At 42.5% G+C, this 11737-nt stretch overlaps 1 protein-coding gene across 1 annotated transcript; it reads right to left on the bottom strand.

Annotated features, from left to right (window-relative positions):
• Nucleotides 1-43: 43 nt before the first annotated feature.
• Nucleotides 44-10227, bottom strand: si:ch211-149e23.4. Its single transcript, XM_034207035.1, has 14 exons — nucleotides 10092-10227; nucleotides 7531-7860; nucleotides 6642-6950; nucleotides 4868-5149; nucleotides 4622-4778; nucleotides 4128-4297; nucleotides 3744-4025; nucleotides 3324-3623; nucleotides 2951-3235; nucleotides 2694-2856; nucleotides 1906-2066; nucleotides 1692-1767; nucleotides 555-582; nucleotides 44-422 (listed from the first exon to the last, which is right to left on the bottom strand). Exons 1-14 carry the CDS (start codon nucleotides 10156-10158, stop codon nucleotides 273-275), a joined length of 2760 nt encoding a protein of 919 aa, XP_034062926.1. The 5' UTR covers nucleotides 10159-10227; the 3' UTR covers nucleotides 44-272.
• Nucleotides 10228-11737: the final 1510 nt, after the last annotated feature.

The following is an 11737-nucleotide window of genomic DNA, read 5'->3' as shown; positions in this document are numbered from 1 at the left end:
TATGGTAACACGTAAACAAAAAAGAAGATATATTATGGGTTATTTTATTCAGAAATACAAAAAAATACAATCTGCATTAAAAAAACATACAAAATTCAAGTAAGTTGAAAAAGTGCAAAAGTAATGCGTTGAGTCAATAATACAAATTGGTTAAAAAAAAAACGATCTCACAATTAATGCTCGTAAAAATACACTGAAATCATGAACAATGTGGCAGTTGCTGTAAGCCTTATAGTTTGTGCAGAATATGTAATCCGAAGCTGATTTTATCTTTACACTGTGCTCTTGAGATCGATGACTATGGAGAAATTGACCAGCTGATCGTATTCCTTACTGTCGTTTTCTGTCACTGCTGGCTTCTTCACCTCAGGAGAGCCGGGCTCCTGCATCATAGAGGTCAAGGCCGAGAGAGACTCCTTCTTCTGAAGTATTATGAGAGACAGTAAGACAAAAAGAACAGTTTGAGATAATTCTTTTTAAACTTTTAAATGTGCATCATAAGTTAATAAAACCATAAAAAACACTTTGTCCATGTTAACTGAATCCAAACGCACCTTATATTGTGTCTTGCTGTATCCTTTGCTGTAGAACAAAAAACAGATTGTATGAATCATGAGAAATCCTGTGTTCACACTTCTGAGGAACTCGTAGGGCTGAACGACACCACTAGATGGCCCTGTGACTCAATCTGACACACTGACTTCAGTTCAGATGGACATGTTGCAGGTGTGATGCATTATGCCAGAGGAGGGTCAATGAGACAGACAGCGAGGGGTGACCCAAGGCCTCATCATTCTCTCTCATGTCAGAGGCAGCAGCTCACTTTGTACATTCATAACCTCAGTGACAACCCAATGAAGACTGCTGGGGTCAAAATGTGTCCCCAGCACTGGAAGGGGGGTCAGGGGGTTTAACATTGGTCCCAAAATAGTTTTTCTCCCGGGGAGTCATGTTTTCTTGGTGTACGCTGTGTGACTGACCTTCCCAAATTAGCCTGACAGGACCCTCCTACTGGAGCAGGGGATCTGTCAACCAATGGCACCTTGACCAAATGTTCTGACCACAGAGCCTATTGAAAATGCTTCTGAACCGCTGTTGTGCCGCACAGTGCAGATTTATTCCCGGCAAGATCTGATCCTGATAAACGGTCCTGAGAGAAGTTAGATCTGGCAGTGAATTTGAAAATGTGGAAACTTCTGCAGGCAGAAACCATAAACAGTTTGTGACAGATATCCCACATCAGTCGTAAAAGACGAGTGATTCACTGTTTCTTATTCTCAAAAGCAAAGATTACAGTTGGATTTGTGGAGTTTTCTCATTGATGAATGGGAGCTCAAATGTCATTATACTAATAACTTACTGAAGATGTGGACTTTTTATCTCCCCCTTTGCAATTAGTTAGTGATAATGGGCCAACGAGGAAAATGGAAAATTGCTCAGATTTTCTCACTGACAAAGGGAACATTTTCTACCTGTCTACAGACAGTGGTGGCAGAGGCACCTGTCTGCTTCAGCCACACTGCTTCCTGTTTGTGAATAACAGCCTGATGCTGGGGTTAGTGGGTTGGTTGGGTATGCGATCCGCGCATCCTGTTTGTCTCGTATAGTGTGCCATAGACAGAGTTGCCCTAATTTGCTCATCAACACATCACCCCTCTCCCCCCTGTAACCTGTGCAGCCATTTAACTTACCAGCAGACCCACAGGGTGACAGCGAGGAGGAGGAGGATAGCCAAAGCCGAAGACATGCAGATTATGGCTGCAATTGCTGAAACACATACATAGACACAGTTGTATTAACCACAAATATTAAACAAAAGTCTCAGAAAAGCTCATATTTATATTTGATATGAGGATATTGATATGCTCAGAAAGCCTTTTTTTTATTCAAAAGATGACAGCTCACCTAGATGTTTTTCCACGCTCGTGACCTCCACCTGTATGTTGACTGTGGCTGTGTGGTGGTAGAAGGACGCCTGGCAGCTGTAGAGGCCTTCATCCTGCTCTGTGAGCTCTGACGGGAACACCATGGCAACACCGTCCATTTGGACAAATGAGCCGTCACTCCTGAAACACAAGAGATTTTTAACTGAATATGTCTAAAAATCGATTGTCTTTGTTCCTATATCACTTGAAAATACCAAAACCATCAATGTGTTCGGTCATCTTTCAAATGTTACTGACTTCCTTACTCAATGCTGTCTCCCCCATAAGTGCTTACTAAATACATTGTTGAACATTGATCCCAACCAATGTGAAGTTTAACTTGTTAGTAGTACGTTTATAAATCACTCCGGCACTTATGTAACAGGAGTAAATGTGAATAAGTTGTGGTCTTTTTTCAGCCCCGAATACATGTGTGCTCTCGTGATTATTACGGCTGCAGGGTGTGTTTGGGGAACTGCCCAGGTGTTTTGGACAACAAAAGGACTGTGGAACAAGCTGTATCAGGCCATTGCTACACTGACCATTAATTTATGTTTTTTGTCTTTTCGTGCAATGTGTTAACAAGAAAAAAGGAATATCTTCAAACCATCGAAATTATCCTGGCTGATGTCCATGTCGTGCAAACAATCCAGTTAACATTTTAAGGTTGGTAATTCTTAACTCTCATCAATGGGGGAAACATTTAGTTTGTGTTGCATGCAGGTGCTTCCTACTGATGGTTTTCTGAGATAACAGAGGATACACCACCTTTTACAGTTGAGGTTGTACTCTGGTATATTTCCCTCGACTCGGAGCAGTATTCTCTGGTTGTGATGATCCTCCTGGAGAGCCAGTCTGTGTGCAAAGGGTCCATCACCGTAGCGGCTTTGCAGAGGAGTGGTGTGGTTAAGGACTGTCACAGCGGAGATATCTGCAGGAAAGTCAGGTAAACCATCGCTGAATGCATCACTGTGAATTATTGGGAGTTCAGAAGTTCATAAAAGCCTTTTTTGTGTTAAACTCACAGTATCTGGGGATGGGAAGGGTCTTTGTCTCTGTAGCTCCATGTTCAGACTGATAGACACAGGTCAGCTCCTGCCCCTCATGAAGGGCCAGAGGGAACAGATAAGTCAGCCGGGCTTTCCGGACACACCCTTCAGACTCTGAGTGCAGGGATGTCAGGCCTTTGGCGTTTTCGGGAAGGACCCATTCGAGGTTGGTCCCCACACCCTCCCCTGTGCATTCACACACTGCCAGCCAGAGGGGAGAGTCCTGCTGTCTCACCACTGACACACTCATCAGAGGGGCTTCTGAAAGAGAAAACAAGGAGTGACAGGAAGGGGGTGAGCAGCTGTGTGAGTCACAGAGAGAAATATCTCGAAGAAAGAAATAACATACTCGGCCCAAGAATGTGTATTGTTTTTGTTTCTGGTGCCTCCAGGCTCAGATGCTCCACCGTGCATGTCAAATTCTGACCAGAATACAAAGAAGACAAGAAGCGTGCAGAGCTGCGGGCCGATACCAGACCATCAGCCTGGACCTGGGTCTCAGACAGATAATTGATGCTGTTGTCACTGTTTCCAACTTGCCAGGTTATTGTTGCTGCGGGGGCAACACTCTCCACAGAGCAGTCCACCTCTGTGTACTCCACACCATCTCTCCTCTCAGTGCTGGAGTTGATGGTGATGTTTGGGCGAGCTGAGTGGGAAAAAGAAGTGAAACTAAAGGAAGTGGTTTTGAGTAAAAATATAAAATATATGGCACTTCTACAGCCAAATGTGTCCAGTACTCATCCATTGCATGATTTGTCGAACATACCACAAAGAGGGAGAGTTATGCTTCTGTTTTCTGGCTCCTCAAACGCAGGGTGATTTATCACACACTCTGCAGTGAGCTCCCAAGGCGAGCAGGCAGGGAGGAGTAAAACTCCTCTGACAGAGTGGCTTCCATTATGAGAAGTGAAATTGAACCAAGAGACTCCAGACACACCCTCTGGTAGAAGCCAGGACATGTTAGCAACGGGAACAGCATCAGCTGCTGAGCACTCAATCACCCTGTATCCATCTTCAGTCCGCAAATCAACCCGTATTGTTGGAGGCACTGAGAAGATAGAAGGATCCACATCAATAATTTATAGAGGAATAATACAGACATTTCAAAATGTAGTCATGGAAAGAAACATATGCAGAGACTTTCACTTACCAGGCTGTAAAACTTGAGGTTTAACTGTGACGTTAAACTTCAGCGTTGCTTTAAGATGGTGATATGAGAAGGAACATTCATACAGGCCGGCGTGCCAATGCTCCACAGGACCCTGAACTGTGAGGCTGCTGCCAACCAGCTCCACACCCTCAGACAAAGGTCCATCATCTCTAAAAGGCAACACAAGCAATAACACAAGGAGGAATTCATTCTTCATTTTAATGTTTTACCAACATTAAAATATGAGTGTTTTTTCATTCAGGAAACATTTCTAAATCTGCTTCCTGCAGTCTATCGCTTGTGGTTTGGTGCCAACAGACGTGTTACCACATACTCTAGTTGTTTCGGTCTATGCGTACAGGAGGAAAAAAGGAGCATTGATGTTGTTTTTGTCAATATGTCACCCCGTATTTTCTTTTCTTTGCACGAGACTGCAAAACAAAACATTCAAAACCTAAATAAACAGTTACCAGTTTCACATGAATATTTCTTACTTCTTGCAGGTGACGTTGTAATGTGGCACATTTCCCGTGACCTGCAGTCTGATGACGGTGTCACTCTGTCCGTCCTTTAGCTCTAGAGATGCAGTGCCTTGAGAGTCATCACTGTTGTTTCTCATCTCTGAGAACAATAACTGAACTCCAGACAAATCTGCAGAATAAAAAGCACATATACTCTCTGTGACTTCTACATCACGAGCATCAACAGTTTTTCAGAAGCAGAATGCTGATAACACTCACAAAAAGACGGCAGTGTTAGGACTCGTGACACTTTGTCTGTAAATGTAGGATGGTCAAACACACAGGTGACATTGACTCCCTCGTACACAGCTGCAGGGAGGAGCACTGAGCTGGTCTTTGTGTCTGAGTCTGAGTGCTCCTCTCTCTGCAGATCTTCGTCAGTGTTCAAAGCCAAGGCGATGTCGGTGTCAGGTCTCCCTCCAGACGAAATGCACGAGACCACCCAGAACTCACTTCCTCCGTTTTGTACCATCTCTGCTTTAATAGTCACATTTGGACTTGCTAAAAGAGCAGGAAGAAAGGCAAGAAGAGTTATTTTTAATGTTTTTTCCAGCAAATTAAAAAGTCAAGTTGAGGCTCAGGGTGTTTTTGTTGAATAGGAAGCCGGTGGCCGGATGAGCTGAATGTTAGCTAAACACGAGCCGTGAGGGGCTTCTGCTTGGGTTCTGGAAAGTGCTGACTTAAGCTTATCACCTGTCCCATCTGTTGGCCGGGCTGCAGCTGAGAGCAGATGTCTGGCCCAGCTGCTGTCCAACCAACGCTGAGAGAACCACAGGATTTAATAAAGGGAATCAGCAGAGATCACAGGCTATTAGCAAATATATAAATGTTGTGGCGCTGTACAATAACCAGCCATTCCTAATGAGTTGAGGAAGGGTGTGTGCGATTAAAGTGAGTTAAGCACTTTAATCGCTTTAATCTGTTAACACCTAAGTTATGTGTAGATTTAACCACTGCAGTTGGAGAATTATAAGCTGCATTACTTCAGTGGGGTGTGAAAGTATTATGGATAAATGAGCTGGCCCTATCATGCTAATGAGAGCAAAGCAGCCAAAATGCAGCATGTGACCAGTAGGGAGCCTGTCAGTTTGAAACCGGCAGTCCGCGAGGAGGAGCATTAGTGAGAGCTTTTAAAGATTGATGACCACATTTAAAAGGTCCTCATGAGCAACATTATACTACACCAGGTACATTTGCTACGATTGGGCCAACTGATTTGTCTGATGTTGGCCTCCAGCTGCCCTGCACCAAATCTCATTGTATACGTGACGGATAAAAAGGAATTCAATTGAATCCTTCATTTCAATTTAACATAAGGCAGGATCCTAAATGTGTGATTTACAATTAAACATTGCTGGTTTAGTTGAGGTGACAAGAAATCCACACTTTTGAGTGTTTTAGTATCTTTACTACTAGCTCCTTGTACTTGCTTTAAAGTTGTACATGAATCGGGTTAGTTCTAGATGCTAGTGCCATCTGAAGATGAATTATTTGAAAATAAATATGATTTTGTCTAAATAAAGCAAATGTACATTCATACCTTATGGTGTGCAAAAACTTTATTCGTGTTGAAAGTGGGAACTTTGGAAAATAAATGTCACCCCTCAACTAGAAATGTTTTTTTTTTGTGATAAAAAATGGTTGATTAAAAAAAGCAATTGAATTGCTTACCGCACTGTGGTGTGTTAATAATTAGTTAATGGGCTGTTGCTGCATTATGTTGTTCCATATTCTCGACGCCAGTGAAAAGAGTGCATTCCCACATGAATGCATTGCATTGTGCAATGTGATTTATGGTCTGTCACTGTGTATGTCTATAGAGTGGGAAGGAAGAGCCAGTGTGAAAAATCAGCAGGAAAATGTTATTGTGTTGTGAGATGCTGAGTCGTGATGCACGTTTACAAAAAGACCCTGACTGGTGATGCAATACAATATGTCACCTCCTGGCAGCACGGACGGAGAAACACAGCAACACTGAAAACATTGAGCTTACTGAAGGTTTCCACCCTCACAGTGGTGAGAGTGGGCTTTGGGAGGGTCGGATGTTGGACCACGCACGTCACGCTGTTCTCGTCTTGCAGGTGGGTGGGGAAGCGCAGGATGCTGCTCAGGGTAGAGGTTCCGTTTGAGTGAAGGGTTTCACTCACGTCCACAGTGAAAGGGTAATCTGAAGGAGGGCGGCTGTCGACCAACCAGCTGATCTGAGGTACAGGTCGGCCACCGAGCGCAGAGCACGACACCGCCTGGTAGTGAGAGCCGTTTATAGTCTCTGAGTTCACCTCGACCTGAATATCCGGCCGAGCTGAGAAGAAAAAGTCATGTCAAACCACATTGTCAGTGTTTTTAAAGGTCCCCTATTATACTGTTTTTCATCAATATAGTTTAGGTCCCAGATATATACAGAACATGTCTTTGAAGAGTATGGCTCGAAATACCAAACATATCATGCATTGTAGCATCCCATAAGCCCCTCTGTTTCAGCCCTGTTTCAAAAGTGCTGATTCCCTATCTTTTACTTTAGATGAAAATAAGGAGCCACTCCCCACGCCCCTCTGCGAGATATTTGGTTAAAAAGAACACAATGGTGCTCTAGGTAGGAGGAGATTCAGGTGATAAGGTGGGGGGTGTTACCTTGGTTGGTGATTGGCTAATGGTTACACAAGCCAAAAAAATCGTTATGACATCATAAAGTTGCCAAAATCTGATCAGATCAGTTTTTATATAAATGGATCAGGACAAAAAGAGAGTGAATCTTTTTTCATGACATTTTCAGAATCTCTTTACACAGAGGGGACACATGTTTATCTATAAGACATGAAAAAGTGGATTTTGCACAACAGGTTACATTTAATGACTAAAAAATGACACCCAGCTTTGCTTACCTACTACAGTGAGGAATACACTGTCTAAATCATACTCTTCCTCTGATCTGAACTCACAGATGTATTCTCCCTCTACTTCCACGCTGGACACCTGCATGTGAACTGTGAGGTTGGTGAGAGAGACTGGGTTTGAGACGTTATCACGACTAAACGGTTTGCCATCAAAAAATCCCGCCAGTCTCTTAAATTTAATTTTGGAGTTTGTCCGGCGTTTCCACTCGGCGCTCTGGATCTGGCTCTCTCCCAGATATATACATCTCAGGTGCACGTCCTCTCCCAGCACTGCTGTGATGTTGTGTGTGATCTCAATAATGGACTCTTCGACTGGACCTGAGACACATAACAACAAAAAGTTCAATAACAGTCAGAGGTCAAAAGTTTACCTGAGCAGTCCCACAATTGCAAATACTAGGGAAACAGGAATTATGTGGGGGGGGGGGGGGGGGGGGGGGGGGGGGGGGGGGGGTAGGCTGATAGATGTCTGTTGTTGTGCTTATGAAAGGGGTTTCTGCAGCTCCTATTGTCTTTTACTAGTTAGGTGAAACAGTGATTAATGAGAATAACCGGGTCATTGGTTATGAGGATCATTTTATCATAATTACAACATGCCAATGACTAATCAATACAAACAAGACTACGATCCTGTCAACATGCTATGCAGCTCACATGGGAAATACTACATGGCAATGTTTAGCTGTAAGGTTTATCATGTTCACTATCTTATTTTACAGTATTTACGTTGTATAATTAGTAATTTAGCAATTAACACAAAGTACAGCTGAGGTTGATGTGTTTAGTTTTGCAGACATAAGGTCATAAACACACAGGTTGGGTTGGGCCAGAGGTCATCTGGAGATTGGAAAAAAATTAATATTTGACCTGGCAATCCATCCAATAGTTGTTGATGTAGAGAAAAAGTCAAGGGGTCACTTAAGTTAGCAGGATACATCCCCTGGTGACCATGAATGTCTGTTCAATATTTCATAGAAAAGTATTCTTCTTAACTTCAGACTCCAGACCAAAGTGAAGGACCAACCCAACAAAAATCAAATGAAGTGCATTTATGCAGCACTGTTCTAGTCTTGGTGGCTGCTTAAGCGCTTGACAACACAAGCCAGCATTCACCAATTCACACACTCATTTATATACTGTGACAGAGGCTAAACTTCCACATGTAGCCTGCAGAGATGAAACCACAAACCTCTCTGATTTGCAACCCAAAACTGATATGAAAGTATAAGTCAAAGATAAAGTTGCCCTCTTATAATTGAGGGGCTGAAGACAGGGAATGGACATTGTGCACAAAATGACATTTGGCTAATGCAACGCTGTCCCCTCAGAGTATATTCAATGGAGGACTCCATTATGTTAATGAAATGAAAACAGTCCAAAAGGTACGCCTTGATCCATACCCAGACAGCAGCGGCCGATCAGCCGCGGTTAGGGGAGGATTCAGAGGAAAGGACATTTAATTTGAGCTGACAGGTTTTAACACTAAGGACAGTGTGGTGTGCAGACTCAATGCATACAAAGTCCCTTTCATCCTGCTTCCTCTGCTGACTTTATCCAAGTGCACCGGAGGACACAGTTTGCCCCATCAGCCATCTGAAGCCAAGAACCTCTATTCAGCTTTAGAGACATGATGAGTAAAAGTGTGCTGCTGCATTGCTTCATAGTTAAAAACAGAGCAAACAGCCAGCTGCTGCAGTCTAAACTTAAATGTTTGCATCAAATGCTGTGAAAGCTGAAACTCTGCGTGTCTTACTATACATCACATAAAAATGGAAACAATGTGGAGACCCTCCAAAGCCTTTTAAAAGGACAGGGAGAGAAATAACTATGCTGGATCAGTTCAATTATGCCTTGGGTTTATAATTGATTTGTCCTTGCAGGTTGCTGCCAACATTTTAGGATACAAAGTAATAACTAAAAGAAAAAATCAGTTATTCATGCACTGCATCATATTTCCTGAGCTCCAGGGCTTCTTTTTCTCACCAAACAGCAACCATTCACCAGTTGTACACAGCAGCTCTTCATCGCAGACTGGGGATGTGGTAAACAACTAAGGCTTTCGACTTTAAAAAGCACTTGCTTAAACTTTAATCTCCAGCTACAAGTCCTAGTGACTCTGCAGAAACAAAGACTTCATAGTGAAACTGTATAGTAGGATCTCTACATAACTGTAGGCTGCCAAGGGTTTCCCCCTTACACAAAGAAAAACCTTAACGACCCTAATATATTAACTTTTAAGGGCTGCAAAGAAACGTATGTGGTTTTAGGTGACACCTCTGGTCAATAGTAATAAACTGACTGCTGGAGTACCAATGCCAAAATGCCATCAGCAACATATTGCAGAAATAGTTATAATTTATTGTGTTCAAGATGCATTCAGCATGTGGCTTTATTGCCTTTGTGCATTTGTAATTGGACTAATCACATAGGAAAGCCACAACAGCGCTGCTTAGTGTGAATGCCACAGGTTAAACAAGCCCTTAAGGACCAGTAAAATAAGCCTATAAACAGCTGACGGTCACAGATGGATTGTAACCCTGCAGACTCACCCAGAATGTCCGAGCAGTGAGCAACATTTAGAACAAAACCCAGAAAAAGCAGCCCTAAGCGTCCCATGGTGGTGTCATCAGAGGTGGATCCGCATCAACTGACTGTATGTGAGGCATAAGAGTATTTAAATTGTGTTTGTGTGTGTGTGTGTGTGTGTGTGCGTGTGTGTGTGGGGTTTATGGTTAGAGGTGTATACCCTCTACAGCTGACATGAGGATGTTTGTGTAACACCCATATGTGTACAAGCACATACACCCAGTATTTTAGATGTGCATAATGCCGCTTCTCCTTTCTTGCTTTCTTAAACAGAAAGGGGGCTTTTGTGTATCCTTTACGTAGATTTACATGTCTATCACGGTTTTCACTTCAGTATTTTGAGGCAAATGCACTATGTGTGTGTTCAGTGACTCTGCAACCTCTTGTAGCAATGCGCCTTGGGAGGTGGTAAATCCATTCATCATTCATAACATCATGTCCCAGCGTGGGCACTCAAAGACTGCCTGTGTGCAAGTTTGGGAAATCATTCACTTCTGGATATTGTTTTATAGCGAATGCCATTCTTATTCACTTGGAGATTTTTTTTTTCTACCTTAAGACTTATTTGCTCTGTGCAATTAGTCACCCTGCGACAGAAAACTGCAAACAGAAACAATGTGGGTAAGAAAGGTAAAGATGTTTCCACAGAGCTGCACTGCATTTCAGGCGAGTCATTTTGCAGCCTGTGAAAGTTGGTTTTACAACAAAGACAAAAGTTGACTCATCCTTTCTCAGCACACACATGAGCCTTGTACCATTTTGTTTCAATATATTTGAGAGAAGGCAGACTCCATGCCTGATATCTCCAACACTATAGGTAACTTCCACCAAAACTATCTGGATTGTTAAATAGCACGGTGAGTATGGATAAAATGTGTATATGTGATTTTAGGGGTGAATTATTCCTTAAAAGCTTAATTTGTATCCTTTTATTTTGCATGGCAAGAGACTGCATCCTTTATCACCTGAATCATGAATCTAAGACCAGAGGAAAGAGCTTAAGCCTGATCCAGGGCCTGCCCATCTGCTCAGGGTCACAGTTAGTTGTTTAATCCCTAAAAATATCCAAAAAGTGTTTTTATATCGTCATGCCTTCAAAGGGTTTTGTATCAAAGTGTTAGTTTATCCTGCATGTTGAGTTATCTAGTTTTAAAGGCAGAATGAAAGAAGGTGTTTATAATCAATATGTCTGTGTCAGCTTCTGAGCCAGTTAGATGAGAGGTTTTGTCTGTAAGAAATAATCAATATTAAGCTCTTTTTACTGCCAGTGTTGCTCTGTGACTTGATTCTGGCGATGATCATATCTCCGGAAGGTAAAACACAGTCCGGTCTCTTAGTGAAATTTCATGCAACATTTGATCTATCAGGGTAAACACTTGACACGGAATCCAGTCTGTTTCTAAAATCCGGTGTAATCCCATGAAAATAAAGCCAGTGGTCATTTTTTCCGGCTGATTTAGTTACCTGAAGTTCTTATTCCCTGAAGTTTAAAAAAGGAGTCTGGAAACCTTCAATATTTTTCCTATACTGTCTGTGAGCTAATGCATTTTACTGACAGTGGATTGTTAACATTTCACAGACAAGGTACTTATATACTTCACAGATGTAC

The sequence above is a fragment of the Gymnodraco acuticeps genome, unplaced genomic scaffold, assembly GCF_902827175.1.
Source record: "Gymnodraco acuticeps unplaced genomic scaffold, fGymAcu1.1, whole genome shotgun sequence".
In the NCBI taxonomy this organism is placed as follows: Eukaryota; Metazoa; Chordata; class Actinopteri; order Perciformes; family Bathydraconidae; genus Gymnodraco; species Gymnodraco acuticeps.
Note: the sequence above shows the minus strand (reverse complement) of the source record. Positions and strands in the feature narration are given on the sequence as shown.

Coding starts and splice junctions, on each gene's coding strand:
- si:ch211-149e23.4 (XM_034207035.1), bottom strand. CDS start 10,158: ATGGGACGCTTAGGGCTGCTTTTTCTGGGTTTTGTTCTAAATGTTGCT. Junction 4,779..4,867: donor CCTAACACTGCCGTCTTTTT/GTGAGTGTTATC, acceptor TTTATTCTGCAG/ATTTGTCTGGAGTTCAGTTA. Junction 423..554: donor ACAGCAAGACACAATATAAG/GTGCGTTTGGAT, acceptor ATAATACTTCAG/AAGAAGGAGTCTCTCTCGGC.